The 22,100-nt window shown below is 51.2% G+C and overlaps 1 protein-coding gene across 3 annotated transcripts in view; it reads right to left on the minus strand.

The window, feature by feature from the left end:
- The window catches only part of MYLK4 (myosin light chain kinase family member 4), a 70,315-nt gene extending 51,058 nt beyond the window's left edge, over positions 1 to 19,257 (minus strand). For 2 of the 3 annotated variants that reach the window (XM_055570466.1, XM_055570463.1), the window contains exons 1-2: positions 19,097 to 19,257; positions 17,438 to 17,649 (exon numbers count right to left, since the gene is read on the minus strand). In XM_055570466.1, coding sequence (XP_055426441.1) covers positions 17,438 to 17,590 — 153 coding nt within the window. In that variant the 5' untranslated portion in view covers positions 17,591 to 17,649; positions 19,097 to 19,257. Of the gene's footprint in view, positions 1 to 13,310; positions 13,673 to 17,437; positions 17,650 to 19,096 lie in introns of those variants that run through there. The other variant, XM_055570465.1, reaches the window with a different exon arrangement.
- Between the last annotated feature and the right edge of the window lie 2,843 nt (positions 19,258 to 22,100).

The following is a 22,100-nucleotide window of genomic DNA, read 5'->3' on the forward strand; positions in this document are numbered from 1 at the left end:
ACGGGTGGATCGAGGGTCAGCGGTGGTTGAGCCCCCGGGGCTGAGCCCACGGAGGAAGGGCCTTCTCCCACAGGCGTCACCAGCTGGCCTGGACGTCAGGCCACCGGGCACATGGAAGGAAATCTACTGCCCAGAGGGAGCAGCTCTGAAAAGTTTGCACCAAGGAACTTTGCCAGCTTGGAGTGACGCTTGAGCCCAGGAGGATCACTCAGCGCGGGAGGATAAAGGATAAGAAAACAAAGGAGGAAGTCAGGCCTCAAGAACCCAGCTTCCCTTAAGGGCACGTCGAATAGAGAACTCTAAGCAGCCCCAGAGCAGGTCCCTCTGTGGTTAAAGCCTTGGGCATTTACTTACGAGGCTAATTCTCAGGCCACATTCTCTTACTCAGCGCTTTTAATCAAAATAATCAGTCCAGTGTCTGGGGAGGACAGGGAAGAAGGAGTCAGTGTAAGAACCCCCGGTTGCTAATGAAATATTTAAAGACCAAGGACAGGGATGCTCTGTCCTGTTTAATACAGAGGAGGCTCTTACCACACACCCCCAATACCCTGGGGTTTCTCTATTTTCCAGGGGAAAAAATAGAATTTATGCACCTTAAAAAAATATGAAGTGAAAAATTATCCATTAGCACAGCAAAGACCCATTTCCAGGAAACAGGTTTTTAAAGAGAATTCCTGACGTCCTGAGGTTAAGCCAGGAGGTGTCATGACTTTGAACGTGGACCATGAAAGAGCCACTGTGTCCAGGTGCGGCTCAGGCCTGCCTCGTTTCATCGTTAAGGGAGGCTGGTTAAACCTCTGGTTGTGATCCAAAAATATCCTGGCAGTTAGCATCCTGCATGAAAATTTATAAACCACGAAAGACCTTTTCTCACAGAAAAGTTAATTCAGGCTGGTTGGCCTGAAAAAAAAAAAAAGCTATTTAAAAGGGGTAGTCATCAGAAGTGGTTATGTGGAAAACTAGAGGTAAGTAATGCCTTTTACTCCCCTAAAACATACTAAAAATATAGCAACAGTAATTTCAGAAGGAGGGGAAGTGGCACCAAGTGTATTTCATTTCTAAGAAGTCCCAGGAATGAGGCCTGAAACCACCAGAATTAACTTTCAGGGCTGATAAAACACAGGCAGGGCTGTGAGCAGGAAGTCAGAGCTGGGGGAGGTGCCCCCACCTTGGTATCAGGCTCCGGGCAGCCCTGAGGTTCCCGCTTTCTCGGCCTGGCTGGGCCGGTCAGCAAGGGTGTCTTCTCCTCTCCTGCCGCCTCCCTCCCCCTTCACTCCGAGCCTTAATTATTGAGCGCCTCCTGAATGCCAGTGTGTCAGGTGAGAGCCGAGACGCCACTTGCTCTGGGGGACCTCCCCAGCGCCCCCAGACTAGGCAATCCCCCTACACCCGCTCCGCTCTCAGCCCTCCACGCCCCTTCCTTGCCTGCCTGCTCCCTAAGACCGAGGGCAGAGGGGAGCCGGGCGTACGTGTCGCCCACCCCGCACTCCCGCTGCGTGCTCAGAGAGTAGCGGGGCAAAAGCCGGATTCCGTGAGTCCAGCTTCACGGACCCAGTGTCTCTTCTATTCCAAATGGACCTGGAGACTTGGCTCTGAAGTGAGCATTAAGGGGACTGGCCAAGAAGAGGAAGCGGCAGCAAAAACTGAGTGGCCGTCGCAATGGCTGGCTGGGGCCCACCCCTCGCCCTGCAGTGAGGGGTCGGTGGACACCCGCCTGCACCTGGGCTGACCCCGCTCTGCTCACCCAAGTGAGACCTGAGACAGCCCTGAAGGGGCCCACCTGCACGCCCGGCCCAGACACTCAGCCCGAGCGCAGAGAACCTCCGGCCCCAGGAACCAAGCTGGGACTGCCCATCCAGTTTTCCTCCTGATCCTGACAGCCTGACATTTCAACCTCAGCTAAATGATGACCTTTTAGACGGAGCCGCAGTGTCACGCATCTGCGGCGCCGAGCGCTTTCCGTGCAGACTGGGCGCATCTGCGCGCCAGCCCCAGGAGGGCAGCATCACCCACGCCCAGGTCACCCTCGGTGCATGCGGGTGCCGGGGTGGCTGACAGCTAGCATGCTGGGCTCTGCAAACTGCACTTCTTTGTCCTCCTCGCTGGAGCCCAGCGGGAATGGTTCTTGGGAGGCATTTAGCAAAGGCTTCCACTCGGCCTGAGTGGAGCCTGTGAGTCTCTGCACTTCTGGTCACAGACTGCTGGGCCACCCCGTCCAGAGCGTCTGTCTGAGCTGGGTCCTGGCCTTGACCGAGTTCACCGCCAGCTCCAAAGGGCACCCCCGGCCCCGCCCACAGGTTCTGCTGTTCTGTGCAGGCCGTGCCGAGGGAAGCCCAAAGGCCACTGGTGTCCAGGTTGGTGTGGGACCGGCACTCTGGGAGGGAAACAGAGGCTGTCACTCAGGCCCCAGAGCTGGAAATGGGGAGGGTTTTCAGGAATGGCTACAGGGACTGTAGCCTTCATGTCCGCTCCAGAGGCCTCGCGCTGCAGAAGCCAGGCCTTCTCTCCACCTGGTCTTAGATGTTTCTCCCAAACATTCCTCCACCGCCACCTCCCCTGACCTGCTGTCCACGGGTGCCCTCTCCAGCTATTTGTGGACACGTGTAGGGCCCAGAGCGCTCAGGTTGGATTTCATTCAGTCTCTCAAGTCGATTCATGGAAGATCCGCTTCATTGTAATTCTCCACAGAGACAGGCCCGTCCACCTGCTTGGACACAGGGTGACCCGACCACTGGTTCTTCCTTAAACCTTGTGTAACATCTTCCTTCTGCTAAGATTCTTAATCTGTTGATTTTATCATCATGAATCCTCTTTTGCTACCCAACTAACGGCACAAAATGTTTACTGCAGCAACTAACACAGAGGTAAGAGAGCTGTGCTGGCAGTGGGGATGCGCACCCAGAGCTAGCGTCCCCACGGCCCCCACGCAACCATGGTCTCCAGGGACCCAGCGAGTGCGCGGAGGGCAAGAAACTCAATGACAGCAGCCAGCACTCACCTGTTTCTCAGAACCGAGAGCCCTCTGACATGCGTGCTGTGCTCAGCCTTAATCAAGGAGACGTCAGGGGTCACAAGACTAACTTGATTAGAAGAGATGCATGATGAGTGCACATCACACACAGAGACCAAATATTTCAAGTATCATATATGTTCTACGGCCTAACCAACCCCCAGCAGAGACACATTATTATCTTTTCAGTTGGCAGTGGGTGTCCTCTGGTGCCAGCTAGTCCCAAGAGGGAAGGAGAGTCAGCTGGACTGGAATCAAGTGGGGTTCCTAGGGCACGTGGGGTCCCCGAGGAGCCCCAGAGAGCGTTAGAGGCACAGGTTCCCTCATGGGGAGTCTGGTGCTGTGGTTTCAGGGGCCTGGGGTTGGAATATCCACCAAGTACTAGGCAATTCTCATCTGCAGGAGTTTGGGAAATGCTGCCCTGGGACTTCCCAGGTGGTGCTAGTGATAAAGAACCCACCTGCCAATGCAGGAGACATAAGAGATGCAGGTTCAATCCCTGAGTCAGGAAGATCCCCTAGAGGAGGAAGCAGCAACCCACTCTAATCTTCTTGCCCAGAGAATCGCTTGGACAGAGGAGTCTGGCGGGCTATAGTCCATGGGGTTACAAAGAGTCGAGCATGACTTAAGCAACTTAGCACACATGCCCCGGATGAGCAAATATCAGAGAGCCACACAGGTGCTCAGAGTCAAGGTCACTTGTCCAATGTGAGGGGCGGAACCCAGGCGGACTCAGGAGCTCCAGACACAGGGACCTTCCCCCCAACCCTGGGAGCTTCGGGAGCAGGGCTGCCCTGAGTAGACGCCCTGGATCCAGCCGCCCCCCACAAGATGTTATGCCTACACGCTAGAAGGGCTTCCGTCACTAGAAGGGCCTCACAAATGACCCCTTTACTCAGTTAGGTCGCCTGCTGCCTTGCGGGCAAGGGCTGACCAAGGAATTTCCATGACGCAGCAGCTCGTCAGGGGCCCCGCCTTTCAAAAGGGCCAGGAACTTGGGGTCCATCTGGAGAGGACCAGTGACCTCACAGGGGAGGCAGGCCACGCCCAGCACCTCACATGTCCCTCCCACAGCTTATCTAACTGGCCCTAGTACAAGTTTTGTGTTTTGTCTGCCTGAGAAATCTAATGGAAAGAACTATTCTTAGACCTATTTATTTTATCAAGGAAAATATGTTCTTAAAATGTTCAAGAAAGGATATTGTCTGGTTCCCAAGAAATAGCCTGACAAACCCCTGGAAAGATGTACACACTAAATACACACACGCCCACATGCACACATACATATACACACATGCACACAAGTGTTCTGCATGTGTGTGTGTGTATGTCTATAATGAAGGCCATCCCTAGGGGCTCAGATATAAAGAATCTGCCTGTAGTGAGGAAGGCTCAGGTTCGATCCCTGGGTCAGGAAGATCCCCTGGAGAAGGGAATGGCAACCCACTCCAGTGTTATTGCCTGGAGAATTCCATGGACAGCAGAGCCTGGTGGGCTACAGTCCATGGGGTCGCAAAGAGACAGACGTGACTGAGCGACTAACGCTTTCACATGCCTGTAATATGCAAGCGTGTATTCACAACTGTGGTAGCGATTGTTTTCCTGCCAGGAATTTTTTTACAGTAAATGTGAATGAACCCTTCATCCGTCAACTGCAGGAGGTAGTGAATATTCTACTGCTTTTTACCCTTCGATGAGTACAGGAGTCACCAATGGACCTTGTTGAAATGCAGATTCTTCCCCAGCAGATCTGGGAGGGACCTGACCGTCTGCACCTCTAACCAGCTCACAGGCGACGCTGGCAAGCCATGGACCGCCGTTTGAGTAACAAGGTTCTGGTCTGTGGTGAATGACCATCTTCATCACACAGAAAACGATGACTGTTAAAGATCAGAATACCTCAGAGAAACAAATAAAAACCGTGTTTAAATAAACTTATTCTTTCTTGGAAAATTAATCTCAAAACAGACTTCAGAATCTATATAATGCCTCTTGGCCATGACTGTAAACAATGTTCCCTGGATTTTGTGAGAGCAGTTTCAGAATACAGGCTGGTAGACAAATTTCTATGTGAGAGAAGGAGGCAGCAGGTCAGCGGGCGATGCTCTGATCTGTGCGTCAGGTCACGCTGACTCCCAAGGCCACCCTGCCTGCATCAAGATGAGTAAAATACACTCAAGCACATCCTCGTGGGACTCTTGGGGAAAATTCCCCCAGCGATATTATTCCAGATATCCTGCTCTTTGGAGGTTGGCCCTGCCTGTGACTTTGAATAGTTGAAATAAGTATATGAATAATTATCCTAACTTCTAAGGTTTAAAGTATGAAACAGTCCCTAAACCATGTTAGGAATAACCAGACCACAAACAGATGGGACACGCGTGACACAGGTGCCGTGAAAGATACGACGAAATAGAGCAGGCTCCCCACGGGGAAGAGGCCCCAGCTTTTCAGGAGCAGAGGCCAAACCCAAGGTAATTACCGGAAACGGCATCAGAGCTGCTCACACACGCGGCACAGGGCACGCACAGCGCCCCGGAAGGGCGATGCATGAGGGTGGATTAGAACCAACCGCGGTGGGGTTTGAATCTGGCCCTGAAGGACAGAAGGACCTGCAAGGGCCCAGGAGAGGAGACAGCATGAGGCAACGTGCAGTGAACGGCGTCCGAGCCCGCTCCCAGGGCACTGGGAAGGCGATTCTGGGCGGAGAGAGAGGAGAGGAGAGGAGGAGAGTCCCTCGGGAAGGCGGACGGTGGGGCTCTCGGCAGGAGAGCAGTCAGACCACAGAGGGGAAGCCAGCGCCGCGGACAACGCCCACCCACGTGTGGTCTGTGAGCCTGTCTCCACAGCAAGCTCTGCGTAGCCTGCTTTAGGCAACAGCAAGCCTGCGGGGGGCGGCACTCTTGACCCCAGATGAGGAAGCAGGTGAGAGGCTGGGCAATTCGCTCAGTGTCATAGAGGCAGCACAGGGGACGCGAAATCCACGCTTGTGGTCTCACACCAATCTGTGTGCACAGCAACCACGGCTCACCTCGCACTTTCTCACTAAGTACAATGTGTGTAAGAACACCTGCAGAAATACCGAGCACCACGGTAAAAGCTGAACAAGCTGGTCCCTGGATCGTCCACCTTCCCTGTCTGTCATCCACCATCTAAAGGTAGTGGAAAGTCAGATCCATTCAAGAGTCCGGACTTATGACTACAGTTAATAAACTACAGACTATAAAAGCTGTTATGTATTATACAACAAAGAAATTAAATATCTTAGGTACGCTGACACACAGCATTTAGCTTATAATTTTACAGCCTTATTATACGTTTGAGAAAATCATTAGTTCCAATGTTTTGTTTCCTGGCTTCTCCTCTGCCCAGGAATCAGTGGCTGAGAACAGGCGGACGGCAGCCTCAAGACACTGCTTTCGACAACTGGAAGCTGCAGCCACTGTGGGAAAGAGCACGGAGGTTTCTCAGAAAACTAAAAATATAGCACCAGACAATCTTGCAATCCCACTCCTGGATATATATCCAAAGAAAACAAAAACACAAACCCAGAAAGACACGCGCACTCCAGCCTTCTCTGGAGCACTGCTTCCAGTAGCCAGCGTATGGAGGTGAGGGAAGAGCCCATCAACAGACAAATGGATAAAGATGCCGTGTGTGTGTGTCCGTGTGTTTATGCAGTGGAATATTACTCAGCCTTAAAAAAGAATGAAATGATATCATGTAAAACAACATGTAAATATCATGTAAAAGAGCAAACCTAGACAGCATTTGCTTAGTGGAATACTGTATGATATCACTTATATGTAGGATCTAAAAAATTGTATGAACGAATGTACAAGCTAAACAGAAAGAGACTCCTAGATGTAGACATAGAAAGCAAACCAGTGGTCACGAAGGGGAGAGGGAAGGGCGGGCGGCAAGTAGGGGCGTGGGGTTAACAGACGTGAACCACGGTGTATAAAATGGACCAGCAATAAGGATGCATCACACGGCGCAGGGAAATAAAGCCACGACTTTGTAATAACTTTAAACGGAAATATGAAAATATTGACTCACTATGTTCTACACCTGAAATCAATATAATATTGCAAATCAGCTATACTTCAAATAATGAATTATTTAAATAATTTTTAAAACCCAGTTGGAAGGACAAGCCAAAAGTGCTCTGACCTCACGGCAGGACTGCAGTAACTTTTGCAGCTTCTTCCCACAGGAGGTCACTGTTACATCAGTTCCAGAAAAGAGCCTCAATTTGCTGAGAAAAAGAAACAAGCCCTTTCTTTTAATCTGTCTACCCAGTCTGGCTGTATTTGCATCAGGGAGTAGAGCAACTGACCAAAACAGCAAAGGTGAGAAGCACATCAGATAACGTGAAGAAAATATAAGCTGTCCTTGGAAAATTCATCAGAGGTGGTTTTCAAATACTTAATGCTTGATTTCTGAAAACTAAATCCAGTTAAATGGTCTGCGAGTTAAATTCCAGTGAAACGTTTGGACACAACTTAACGACTGAACGGCAACAACAAATGGCCTACAAATAAACCTCGTTGCCCGTTTCATGTGTGGGGCCAACTGATCCATCCAGATAGAGCGTCGTGGCACAGAGCTGCGTACCTTTGGGTGACTGGCCTCACTGACCCTCGGTTTGCTCATCTATAAAACAGAGCAACTACACAGCTTCACAGGACCACTGTAAGGATTGACCGGGATGAAGAGCTGAGCACAGAGCCCGGAACACAGGAAACCCAGCACAAATGCTGGAGATCACGGCCGTCAGAGCTGATTGCGGTGGTGCCCACAAGGTCCACGGAGCCAGTGATGCCATCCAGCCATCTCATCCTGTGATGCCCCCTTCTCCTACCGCCCTCAGTCTCTCCCAGCATCAGGGTCTTTTCCAGTGAGTAGGGTTTTCACATCAGGCAGCCATGGGTAAAATACAAACATAGCCTTACGAGTGTAGAAACTTGCTTCTATTATCCTGTCAACTCATCATGCTTATCCTAGAAGCTTGGGAAGAAAAAAGACCTTACTCGTGTCATCATCCATTTTTAAATTTTGAAATAACTAGAAGCCCTCGAGGGTTCTACAGGAAGACCCCATCATGAGCCCCTCTGTGTAAGCATGCTAAGCTGCAGGCTCTGTGAGCCCTTTAAATAAACGACCCCGTTTCATCAAACTCTGCCTCCTCTTCATTCAGTGGGTGCTCGGAGATTCTTCACTGAGCAAATAAGCATTGAATTCAGGCACAAAGTGAATATTTCAGTGAATATTTCCGCTGTGACACAGATGCATTTTTATTCCCGCTTCACCAAGTACATTCTTAAGGAACCTGGCTCTTTAGAAAACAGAAACTAAAGCTTTCTGTTGTGTCTGAGTGTCTGGTGGGGAAACACGCCACGGCTGCTAGGGCACGCTGGTGCCAGGGCCTGATTTTGCTGCAGTCTCACTCATCACTGCCTTGATGCCATTAGGGCAAGAGTCAAGGCAGCGCAAAAGGCAAAAATTTAGAACAGAAGAGAAAACAGTTTTGACCATGCAGACTTCCAAAAGAGTTTTAGGGTCCCCCAGGGGGTCCAGGGACCTCATTGTGAGAACTGCTTGGTCCCAGGACAGACGGAGCAGGTGAGCATAGACTCATCACGTGTTTCCCTGGCTTGTTCCAGCCTTGCCTTCTCTGGGCCCTTTGGGAACACCCCTCCTTAGGGTTGAGGCTGGACGGTCATCATGTTGAGCATCTTCTGAGCCCTCTCCTGAGAACCCAAGGGGCCTGAGAGACTCGGGAGTCTGGGCCTGCACAGGCTCTGAGAGCTTACCTCCTGTTGCTGCCTCCGTCCTGCCCCTGGCGCCCGAAGGAGCTCCAACCCCCTTCAGATCGGGGAACCATCCTGCAAACCATACAAACGCTGGACTCAAAGACACCCAGGCTGGACGTGGCCCCAGAACTGACAGGCGCCCTGGGCCAGGCGCCGGGCGGAGCGGCCCCTGCCAGGGCCCATTGTCTGCCGGTCAGGTGTCCACAGTCAACTGCCCGGTGCGCCTGCACGCTGCCAGCGCCAGACAGATCAGAGCTGGGCTTGGAATCGCACGGCTGAAAGGGGACGCGCCATCATACAGCTTCTGCACTGTTCAGAAGGGAGAGCCATTTCTCTGGGACGCAGAAAAAAAATACATTCATGAATTAAAATCTTGTCTTCATAGTTAATCTCTATACTTTGCCCCACCTTAATTTTAAGCCCTCTGTTCTGTTTTGTTCAGTCGCTCCGTCATGTCTGACTCTTTGTGACCAGATGGACTGCTGCACACCAGGCTTCCTGGCCCCTCAGTGTCTCCTGGAGCTTGCCCAAGTTCACGTCCATTGAGTCGGTGATGCCATCCACCTAATAGGGCCCACGTGGGAGCTCACTGATAAGATGGCTCATGATGTTGGCCTCGCAAACGAAGAATAAAACCACAGTGATCCTTGAGACTGAACAGATTGCCCAAACGACGTTCTGTTTTCTCACTGGCGCCTACCTTTTAAAGCTGCAAGACCACCAGATTCCAGACCTCCGACTACATGACCATCCCTTCCGAGAATTTTTCACTGGCGGGGTATAAGAAAGACCCCATCAGAAAGGGAGGACACAGGTTCTCCTTAAGGGCCAGTCACCCTCTTGTTTCCTTCTAATAAATTTCCTTTTCTTGCCTGACTGCCCGGCTCAGTTTTTATCTCTGCACTCGCCGTGTACCAACCATCTCATCAGCTAAGCCCTAAATGGTGCACAAAGCACAGTAACAGGAAGGGTGGCATCCGCTTTCTCCACTAACGTTTGCAAGGCAAAGCCTACAAGCTGAAGGTCTACTAGACAACCTGGAGGCTGGGCTCACACACCCCTCACTGCCAGTCTGCTCTCTGCCTCTTTCTAGAACTTCCTGACACCTGGTCACAGATTGGAGCATCGGCCTGCTTGTCACGACTCCAGCCTTGTTGCTCAGACTCCCAGCTCCCAGCTCGAGTCCTTGGGGGGTCATTTCCAGTGAGGAAATGACCTGAGGGTGCAGGTCACCCCCTAAAGAACAGGGGAGTCAGGAAGAGGTGGCACCAAAGCCAGAGGCCAGGGCCCGGGACAGGTCAGCCACCCTGCGAGGGGCCTGCGAGACCCAGGGCCTGCCTCACGGCTGCTGGCTGCATCCACATGGGAACTTGGTAGCGACCTTGCCAAGGGCTGCCCAGCCACTTGTGAAGAAGGCTGCCCTCAGACAAAGACCTGGAGCAGCTGACCTCCCCAAACATCATGGAAATGCCACAGTGACCTGTGCTCCCCGGGGCCCCGGGTGGACGAAGCCAGAGCCGCGCTCACAGGGCAGGCCTGGGCTGGGTCCGTTGCTTCTGCACCGTCAGTGGACTAACCAGCCCGTGTCTCTCCCTGACCAAAGTTGTAACTGAGGGTGCAGGTCACCCACACACAGCTGGAAACGCGGGGGTCTATCACCCTGCAGTGGAGAAGGCGATGGCACCCCACTCCAGTACTCTTGCCTGGAAAACCCCATGGACGGAGGAGCCTGGTAGGCTGCAGTCCATGGGGTTGCTAAGAGTTGGACACGACTGAGCAACTTCACTTTCCACTTTCAGGCATTGGAGAAGGAAATGGCAGCCCACTCCAGGGTTCTTTCCTGGAGAATTCCAGGGGAGCCTGGTAGGAGGCCGTCTATGGGATCGCACAGAGTCAGACACGACTGAAACGACTTAGCAGCAGCATCACCCTGCAGAAGGCCCTGGTGTGACAGGAGGCAGAGGATCGTGCCCCCTGCCTCACCCTCTGAGGCCCTCCTGCCCGGCGGTGCAACCATCAGGGGTCCCCGCTCCCCCTCCCCGAGTGCACCCCTAGGACACCCCCAGCACCCCACATGCACGCCCGCCTTGGCCCCACTTTCTGCTGGGACCTCAGTGACAGCGGGGAGAACCAGCGAGGGGCACCAGGTGAAGCTGACCTGGCAGCGTTTCCTATGCATCTGCGTTCAGGGGGACACTTTGGGCCTCTTTGCTCGCCACCACTGTCTGCTTATCACTCCCTGTCTTTGTTATCATTGCTGTGTTTTGAGCAGAAATTTCAAAATAAAGCCCAAAGTGCCCAACGGCCCAGGCGGAAGACTTGGACACAGCACCCTGAGGCCAGTGTCCAATGGTGACATGAAGTCACCTCTTTACTAGAAGCTTGGGGTGATGTGGGGGTTGTAAACTAAGAAACCATTTTTAAATTATTTATGTGTGTTATTGCGTATTTGAAAATCTAGAATAAGCACATCAAAACTATGATTCCACTCTGTTCTTGCTTTTGCTAAATATTTTAATGACTTGATGTGTGAAAATATTATATTAACTAATAGGAGTAAAAGTAATGTGTAGATGTAGCAAAAATCATGAAGGGAGTGTGAGAAAAATTGGTCTGGGAAACCCCGACAGACAAATGTGCTTTTTACAGTCGTATTGTCTTAGGTAAGTGGATCGGGATACAGTTTGGTCAATTGTATCTAGAAATTTCATTATCAATATACTCATCATTTTCTAACAGGATCACAGGCTTGATTTGCAATGTTTGTAAATTTTACTACTTTGATTTAACTTTTAGAGAGAGAAAATAAGACCTTTTTTTTCCTATTACACCAAATGACGTAAAACTATCACAGTTTCAATGATTCTGAGAACCCAAAATGACACAGACATAGACTGGGACTCTCAGAATCCCACATGAGCAGAGATCTGCTCCCAGGGTCTCGGGAGACCTTCCCACTGTTTTACGTCTTCAGTGAAGACTGACGTCCAGATAGTATTCTCTGACACCCTGGAAAGGGAGTTCCTAAAACTGCTCTTGTAGACACTCTTAAGACAAGAGGTTGCCCACATTTCCAAATAACCATTCACAATGGAAAAGAGAAGAGGGTATATTGTAAAATCTGATTTAAGAGACATTTTCCTTACCATTAGAAAGTTACAACAACATTTTATAAAAGACACACACCGGAGCACTCCTAATGAGCTCAGCTCCCTGCTGGCCCCTCCTTCGGGACACACCTGGGGGCCACCTCTCAGAGCCAGGGAAGGGGCCGTTCTTTACCACGCGTCGCCTATAGACAGAAGTCTATTGCAGGCATAGGCACGTATCAGCCAACTCCCCCGGAGCGTGTGTGCAACAGCCAAACAGATCCGGGCTTGGGCAGCAGTGACAGGAGCACTCGTCCTGTCGGCTCCCCGGAGAGGCGCAGGGCCCCCGTGGGGACCTGGCTCCTCGAGTTCCGGGCTCTCCCAGCACCACCAGGATGCAGAGCTGGTGGTTTCTTGTTGAATAAGACAGAAATCTACATGCAGGCATAGACACATGTCAGCCAACTCCCCGGGAGAGACTTTTAACCATAAATTCACGCATTTTCAATCCAAAGAGGCAAAAATTACTTCTTTGGGAGAGGTGAAGAAAATCTTACTGTTTCCGTGCACAAAGCACAGAACCACCTGCAATACACACACAGGTATAGAGTGCATCTGGGACAGCACGATTTCAAGGAAGGGGCTTGACTAAGCAGAAAAAAGCCAGAAGTCCCTGCGGTGGGGGAGATGGCGATAAGCAGCTCTGCTGACAACCACTTTGGGTAGGAAAAGCAACTCAGAACACCTCCTAGAGTATTTGCTAAACTGCCTCCTTCGTCCTAAAAATAACTCATTCTATGCTAATTGATGAAAGAATTAAATAAGTAGAAAGAACTGATTTCCCAGATACAATACTCTCTCTTGGGAAGCACTAAAATCTTTAGAATCTGAATTCTTTCTCTTCCTTCAAAATTCTCCTGTTTTCCTGACTGAAGCCCATTCTGAGAGCAGCTGTGGCCTCCCAGGAAAGGCAGGGAGGGGCAGAGGTCTCAAGGAAAAGGCACGGAGGCCATCTGTGCTCGGGAGCTTGCTCAGAAGAGGCGACCACTCTTCTGCAGACACTTCTTAGCAAGGGGAAAGGACGTTGTGCTTTGGTGCCACTTTATCTCCCTCAGTTACATAAGAAGTAGAAGAGGAGATGCTGACATTATTTTTAGCTCTCACAGACAAAAATAGAACGCCAGCTTTCATACACGTCAGGAATGACTGCCTCCAGGTTCCCCGAAAGTTGGTGGAGACTTGGAGATGTTGACAAGGGCTGCCTACCTCTCCTGATCCCACCCCCATAGGGCGGCCGTCCCGGGGGAGGACAAGGCAGGACACGCATTCCGTCTGCCAGGGCGAGCCCGTTCCCCGGCCAGAAACACTCAGCCAGGACAGCGGCCACGTTACTACCTGGGTGTCCTCAAGAGCAGGCGCCTGTCGGTGACCTCCGCGGGTCATCACGGACCGGAGCACACGCCAGAGGACGGGAGATGAGAGAAGGCACAGGCTACCTGCAATCCAAACGCCTTTTCTTCTGAGTGACAAGTCCATCCTGGCCTTCCTGCCCTGACCCTGCACGAGCTCGTTTCCAGGCAGAACTCTGCTCCGGGCAGGAGGCGGTGCCGAGCGGCGGGGTCTGCGGGACCCCGCGGTGACGGTTCCAGTTACACCATCAACGGCTAATCTGCCTCTTTAAAAGGAAAAATATGATGGCCCGGGTGACAGATCGGAAACAGGTGCAGGGTAGAGGGAGGCCGGCTGGCGGCGAGTGACACTGTGGAGAGCGCGCTTGTCTCCCGTTCAAGGACGATAGGCACCAGGGAAACGGGGCCGCCGCCAGGGAGCCTTCTCCTGCCCACGCGGGCAAGGGACACGGGGTGGGCGGGACGGGGACGCACGGCTTTAAACATCAGAAACCCTCCGCCCGCAGCTACGTTATTTTGAGATCTAAGTTATAATCGCGGTGACCACCGCTGATAGTACAATTTCACCGCGGTGAGGCAGGAAGGGCCGCCTGCTATTAAATGCGCCACCTGCCATTGCAACGGGGAGACCCGAGCTTTGTCCCAACCCACCCTCGCCCACTCACATCCTGACCATAAGTGGTTTGTTCTGTTTGGTCTTTGCAGCATTTGTGTCCAGTGGTTCAGCATTCCGGGAGCTGTGACCCCCCCCACCTCCGCACGGTCCCTTCCTCCCTGGGGACCGTGCCTGTTGAGGGGGCAGGGGTTGAGGACCAGAGGACAGGAGGTGAGCACACACAAGCCTGGGCAGAAAAAGCAGGGTGCGTAGAGCCAGTGGGGCAGCAGAGGGGGCAGAAAACCGCAGGGGAGAACGGACTCAGGTTGCTGAGAACAGGAGCTACTTGGTCTTCCACTGGAAAAAAGAATGTGTGTGTGTGTGTGTGTTTGCGTGTATCAGACAGCAAGTCAGATCTGAGGGAGATACAGCATGGTGGTTATTTATACGGGTAACAGAGAACAACAGAAGAGGAAACCCTGGATGTGATTGTGTGAAAGGAATGCTAATTACAGGTATGAGAGCGTTATCACTCTGAGTTAATGACACACACAGTAGCTATTAAACCATCACTCACATGTGCCACGTCCATTATTTAAGTTCCACTTTGTTTCAACACCATATTGTGTGGCTTTCCAGCTGGTTTATTGTAGTCTATCTGCTCTGTGCTAAGTCGCTTCAGTCACATCTAACTCTGCGACCCCATGGGTCATAGCCCTCCAGGCTCCTCTGTCCATGGAATTCTCCAGGCAAGAATACTGGAATGCGTTCAGGGAGCCACTCCAGAGCTGTGGCCACCCACAGGAGAGCTGCGCCCTCCGCCAGGGAATCTTCCCGACCCAGAGCGCCAGCCCACACCTCTTAACGTCTCCTGCACTGGCGGGCAGGCTCTTTACCACTAATGCCACCTGCAAAGCCCAGTGTATCTGCCACAAGCTTTTAAAATTCTACACTTCTTAGGTGATTTTGAACAGTATGTAGAATATAAGAGAATATAAGAAAAGCCTTTCAAAAACAATCCGAAGGGAAGTTGGAAAGCACAAGGAACAAAACACAGTACAAAAGTAGAATATGTGGCGTTCTATCAATTCAAAAAAAAATCAGAGGAAGAGAAGGAAGAGAGGCAAAAATAAAGCCAGAAGAGGAAAAATGAGTGACACAGAGAAACCTGGTTAAGAGCAGGAAAAGAAGAATCTGAGCTACGCTGAACTGTGTAGAAGGATGTAAGTTGTGGAACGCACAATTTGTTCTCGTTAGGCGAGAAAAGACTCTTCTAGAAAGAACTTGTGCTTCAGGCCTTCTGAGCAGTGTGCCTGTCACCAGAGCGCCTGCGATGCGGAGTAAATTCTCCTCAGGGCAGCGCAGTGAGGGTTCCTACTATGATTAGCTGTGCTAATCTTCCTAAAGAGAGAAGGGATGAAGAGACAGAGGAGAGGTGGAGAGAGTCATGGCGGGCATGTTTTTATGGTCCCTGGAGAGAAAGGCCCGGGATTGTGAAGATTTCCCGTGGCCCCAGCAGGAGATGGAGACGTGTCAGCCCAGCTCCGTCTGCATTCCTGACGACATCCGAGCCGCTGGAAGGCCCTCTCCTCCCAGCCCTGCCAAGGCCTGCTGGCCGCCCAGGCACCCGCTCACCGGGCCAGTGAGGGCCTCGGGGCCTGTGGCCTTGGCAGACACGGCAAGGAGAAGGGCTCTGTGCCTCCCGTCCGGGCCCGTCCGTCCCCCGCAGGGTGAGGGAGAGACAGGGAAATTTACTGCCGACACCTCTGGGCCCTGAGCCACTTGGTGAGAAACTGAATGGGGCACGCGGCGGTTCCTCCCCATCTTCCGCGCGGCCGTGACGGCTGGGCGCAGGCGCCGCCAGACATCAGACCCATCACACAGAACCTTCTCTCAGGACCGCAGGGCCAGCATCCTCAGGCGTTCCCTCAGAAGTGTCCTAAAGCGTTTCACTTCCCACTCACTCGATTTCTCTGGAGCAGATCATCACCAAAACTCCCTGAAAATCTTCATGTTTCCACCTAGCACCATCTTGCCTGCTTACAAAACTTGTATCACAGAACTTGGCGAAAAAGCATCCTGGAAACCTAATCAAACTCATAAAAACTATTACAAATCATTGGTTGTTTCAAAGTTAGCCTATAAGAATACTTTGTCTCCCCTGTTCCACAGAAATTAATGAACAGAAAAGGAAACCCTTCTGATTATTCATTTGCATCGCAAGCAGCCCGAATGAGGAAGTCCTCGGATCTGACTTCAGTTTTGCCGAGGAAGTGTGTTCTTGGTGTACGCAGGACAAGATGTTAGCTCACAGGGGAAGGGCAGTCTCCAAACACCACGCTCAGCCCGACTCGTTCCCCCTATCCAGCAAGGTCTATCTCTCTGTACTCACAGGGAAAAGACTCCTCCCCCTTCACACCCAACAGCGTGCTCCACCGTCTGTTGTACCATTAGAAATGCCCTTCCTGCCTGGACAGGGTTTTTCGGAACAGAAGCTGGATGAAGAGGAAAGTGAAAGTAAAGTCGCTCAGTCATGTCCGACTCTTTGCAACCCCTTGGCCTGCAGCCTCCCAGGCTCCTCTGTCAGCGGGATTCTCCAGGCAAGAACCCTGGAGTGGGTCGCCATGCCCTCCCCCAGGGGATCTTCCCGACCCAGGGATGGAACCTGAGTCTCCCACAGTACGATGTGAGCCCCCGGGGAAGGACAAAGAGGGATGTTTCCAAAGCTCGCTCTGATTATTAGGAATAATGACCCCTGGCCCCCAGGGGAACGCGGGGCACACTTAAACAGGCCTGTTTGTTCTGCAAACATTCTCGGAGCCTGTTTGGTACCACGAGCAGGAGAACAGGCGAGGTGGATGACATAGGGTCCCGACCTTGAGGAGGGCGTCGGGGCAGGGTGACAAACAAGTTCCAGGTGAGGCCCCTCCAGGCGGGAAGGGGGGGGCCCAGGGGGCCGAGCAGGGGACACAGCCCGCCGGTCCACACCCGAGGACACCCCTCGCCGTGACGGAGCCGGTGCTGGGTGCTTGGCACACAGGTGCGTCCACTGCTCAGAGCGGCAGCCCCTGCGCTCGGCGAGGGACCTCCCGAAGAGCCAGCTGCCAGGACGGGGCCTGCCACCAGCAAGAGCCTGTCCCCGACCCCAGCAGCCACTGTCGACAGCCCTGACCCCTACTCCGTGGGGACCTCGGGGTCCTGAGGGAACTGGAAACGTCTGCAGAGCAGTTGTGGCCCTCAAGTGCTTCTCCAGATTGCATGCCCAAACCATACCTCCTAAGAAACTGAGCTTCCACATGACCCTTGTGACCTCTAAGCCGCGCGCCAGACCACGGTGGCGCCCACAGGGAGAGCTGCACATTCAAAGGCCTCCCCGTGGCGAGCGCACCCACCTGGAGGGAAAACTCCAGGGAACGAAGCAGGGGTTTGCCTGTTCCTAGAGCTCCCTTAATTCCACACCAGTGATGGCAACACGGAATCTGAAAACCGACTGACAGACGGGGACGGGCGCTGCTTACCTGGTTTTTTCCAGATCTCGAATCTTGTTCACCAGAACTTTCTTCCAGAAAGCACTTCTCCACCTCCTCCATGCACTGGAAAAAGGCCATCTTCTCCAGCTGGTCGCTGCGGTAACACGCGTTGATTCCTTCCAGCCTCTTCACTGTTAGCATCTTGGTGGTGAGTCCAAGGAAGTTCGTGTCTGGAGCGTGGTCTCTGTCCCCCTCGGTCTCTGATTTGTAAATGAGGACACAGTCATCATGACTCTTCTCTCCACTGCAAGGGGGAGAAACAGAGCTCCCATCACCGAGACACATGTTTGACTCTTTGGGAAAATGTACAATGGGAAGTTTGAGGTTACTTCTATTTTAACTAGAGAAAGGGCCCAAATGAGGAAGAGAAATGCAAATATTAACCTTGAGTTTCACATGTTGGAACTTTGAAAAGAAAAAGCTTTCTCTCCCTTCTTTTTCCTACAAAAGCAAATAGTGAGAAGCAACTTGAGCGTCATGGGGCGGCTGATTGTCCCCTCACTGCCTCAAAGAAGATCTAGGCTAAGCGTCCGGTTTAAGGAGACAGTCTCTTCCGGTTTAACTGGCTTGCTGGCCTTGCCCCTCCAGCCCTGGACAAGGACATGGGAAGGGCATGCTGCGTGAGGAAGGGGCCCCCTGGGCTCCCCCAGGAATTCTGCCCCCTCGGGGGAGTGGTCTCACCAAATGCACCATTTTCAGAGCCTTTCGCTGCCTACGGCTTAAAATGTTCATTTTAAAATGAATTTGGCTTCCTAACAGTCCTCTCACATAGGCCAGATTCCCAGACACCCTTCTCTGCGTCATTAACAGCTGAGCACCGAAGATTTCACACCCTACTTACACTTCCACTTCACCGAAGATTTCACACCCTACTTACACTTCCACTTCACCGAAGATTTCACACACTACTTACACTTCCACTTCACCGAAGATTTCACACACTAGATACACGTACAAGTGTTACAACTAGTAACCTTACACTGTTACTTACAAACGAAGTGTTAGGCTCATTACTGCTCCGATACTAAAGCCCCACAAGGGTGTCTGTATCCACCCATCTCCTGACCATTTCAGGGAGGCTGATGCAAACTTGTGGCTGGTTCCCTCCGGAGGCCCCCTGTTGGAGATTTTCTGGAAATTGCTTCTTCCTGCTTTTTCTCAATTTGAAATCATCTGTAATTATCCCCACAAAACTTCATCTTTCATTTTCTCAACTCCTCTAGTACAATAAAATGATACCTTGAAATTCTAAATTATTTAAAATCCAATGCTCTACATAATTCTACTGAACCGTAGAAAGACCATAAACTTATTTACACTAAAATGTGAACAGGATCAACCAGAGCTCTGTGAAATACACTACAGACCATCATTAGTGTTCTTACAAGTTGCCCTGAAAAAATCTGTTATTATAATAAGAATTTCACAGCTACGTCTAAGACAAACTATAACTAAAATCTAACACATCATTGTAGAAGGTGCTCAAGTTGGCTCAGGAAGCCACATAAAAATTAGCACATTAAAACAAAAGCTTGGGTCCAAGATACAAAAATTTTGCAGAGAACTATTAAACATTAAGCTCTGCCTGGAGTTTGATAAAACTTGCTATGTAACACAACATAGAAAGAAAGAAAATAGAGTTATTACCATTTATAAGAGGACATGCTGGGGTCCAGACCACTCCAAGCGTCGAGCACAAGTTCCAGCAGATAAAGGGGAGTTTGCAGAGTTCAGAACGACTACTCAACCCCCTGGTAAAGGTCTTGCCTTGCGGTCAGAGTAAGTCTTCTGAAAAGACAAGTGTCCACTCCGGGAGGAAGTAGCCTCTCTCTCGAATGCCACTTTGAGCCCCTGTTTAAACTCAGATGGTCCTTGATCTCATGTTGCTCAGCTGTTGCCTTCTTAGTCAGATGGGGAAGAATATTAATTTTAGACACGGGGCTTTTCAAAGCCGATGGCTCCATTTCAGAGGTCAGGTAAGGAGAGGACGCAGCGCAACGGTGGATGAAATATCACCTTCACCTTCTTGTCACGTCACGGCAGCAGCAGCCTCAGGACGACAAAGCTGCGTTTGTCTTTGCCATCTCACGCCCCGCTCTGCCGCCCTTTTCGGTCTTGGCATCTCAAGCACGTTCCCAGATGGAGGGTTCAAACGTGGGAAGTCCACCTTTTTTGCTCACCTTACACTTGAACACATCCCACTACAATAGGAGAGAGCTTCTGCCAGCAAAAGCACCGGACAGTTTTACGGTTCTCAGTGCTTAAGATTATTTGCAACATCTCCAGCTATTTACAGCTCCAGGGAAAGTTCAAAGGCACAGGCGTGCAGGGGAGTTACAAAGAACAGGAGTGAGGTTTCACAAACTCTCCCTGCAAACAACACTCTGCCTCTCCCCGTTTTCAGCCAAGAAAAGAGAATCCAGTGCCAACAAACCACCTGCCTGCTCCCAACAGCAGGGGATTCCTAGACTTACTGAAGTTGCATAAAACTTCGATTCCCCAAAAAATAGAACTGATACCAGTGATCCTACGATTCTTCCATTTTCGTCTTTCAGAGCCTTTGCCGACCCCCCTCTCTCCACCCCAACCCATCTCTAGTGGCCTCTTGCTTTTCAAAGATTTAAGTTCTTATCTTTAATTCAGATCTGTGTTTTCCATATTAAATAAGAATACATTTTCATTTTGAATAGAATATAAAAATTATATAAAATCTTTTAAAAAGCCAAACTTTGGATATTTTTCTAGGACCAGAGAACTTTGCTCTTCAGGCAGAGTAACTTCACAAATTATGTGTTTGTGAAAGATAGATTACGTGACAGAACGGAAAAGACTGAACTGACTTGAGGTTATCAGTTTCCTCAGAGTCATTAAACTGTGAAGCACAGATAAGATGACAAATCCCCACACCCAGAGAAAAGCCGGGTGAGCGGCCTCGGCTAATTCGATGGCATTCTCTCCCCGGTGGCTCAGATGGTAAAGAATCTGTCTGCAGTGCAGGAGACCTAGGTTTGATCCCTGCGTCAGGAAGATCCCCTGGAGGAGGGCATGGCAACCCACTCCAATGTTCTTACCCTGGAGATCCCACGGACAGAAGAGCCTGGCAGGCTGCAAAGAGTCGCACATGAGTCAGTGACTAAACAACAGCAAAAACAAATACTTTATTCAGGCTTCATGAGTTCCTCTCTGATGTCCCTTTTCCATGTTGGAATCTCACCCAGGACTTTATACTCATTTAGATCCACTGGGATTTATGATGGATTGGATGTGAGGAGTGAAAGGAAGCTGGAAGGCAAGGATGACTCTCCACGTTTTTTCCTGAGCGTGTGGAGGAGGGAGCTGAGGTTGGTGGTGATGGAGACGTGACTTTGGGGGGAGTCAGGCAGGCCCTCCGTGTTTGACAGGCCTGTTAGATATCTGAATTGCATAGGTCGTGAGACAGAAACCTGGACTTCAGGGGAGAGATCCCGGTTGCAGACATGAAGTTATCACAGGCAGACAGTTTCATGCACAATATGTATTTGATACACATCTGTTGATTGATCACTAGTTCAGTTCAGTTCAGTTGCTCAGTCGTGTTGGACTCTTTGCGACCCCATGAACCACAGCACACCAGGCCTCCCTGTCCATCACCAACTCCTGGAGTCTGCTCTAACTCATGTCCATTGAGTCAGTGATGCCATCCAACCATCTCATCCTCTGTTGTCCCCTTCTCCTCCTGCCCTCAATCTTTCCCAACATCAGGATCTTTTCAAACGAGTCAGCTCTTCGCATCAGGTGGCCAAAATACCAGCGTTCAGTAGACAGAAGGTTTTTAACGCTGCCACACTGTCCTAGCAATGGCACCCACTCCAGCGCTCTTGCCTGGAAAATCCCATGGGCAGAGGAGCCTGGTGGGCTGCAGACCATGGGGTCGCGAAGAGTCGGACGTGACTGAGCGACTTCACTTTCACTTTCATGCGTTGGAGAAGGAAATGGCAACCCACTCCAGTGTTCTTGCCTGGAGAATCCCAGGGACAGAGGCGCTTAGTGGGCTGCCATCTATGGGGTTACACAGAGTCAGACATGACTGAAGTGACTTAGCAGCAGCAGCAGCAACTGACCTAAAGGAAAAGTCAACTGAAAGGACTGCTCTCAGGCTGCTTGTCTTCTAAAGTTAAGCAGCAGCGGCGCCAGGCACAAGCAGCCTGGCACGATCCTGACCACCAAGCAAGACAGGCAGAGCAGGCACAGCCGCCGGGGCCTCCCCGCCTCACCCGCCAGAGTCCACGGAGCTGAGCGTCTCTGAAGATGTTGTCACCAGTGGGAAACCTCACAGGAGAGGGGGAAACAGCTCCAGACATCTTCCCTGGATTTGCCTCTTATTTTGGAGCCACAAATCTTTTATAGAAATACTAATCTAAGGTAAAGAATCCTCCTGCAACACGGGAGATCCGGGTTCAATCCCTGGGTCGGGAAGATCCCCTGGAGAAGGAATGGAAACCCACTCAAGTATTCTTGCCTGGAGGATTCCATGGACAGAGGAGCCTGGCTGGCTACAGTCCATGGGGTCACAAAAGAGCCGGACACGACTGAGCAACTAACACTTTCACTTTCTTCAACCTTAGAAAACGTCATTCCACAGAGCCATAGAAACTGCGATTGCTTTCAACGG

The sequence above is a fragment of the Bubalus kerabau genome, chromosome 3 (genome assembly GCF_029407905.1).
Source record: "Bubalus kerabau isolate K-KA32 ecotype Philippines breed swamp buffalo chromosome 3, PCC_UOA_SB_1v2, whole genome shotgun sequence".
Taxonomy (NCBI): domain Eukaryota; kingdom Metazoa; phylum Chordata; class Mammalia; order Artiodactyla; family Bovidae; genus Bubalus; species Bubalus kerabau.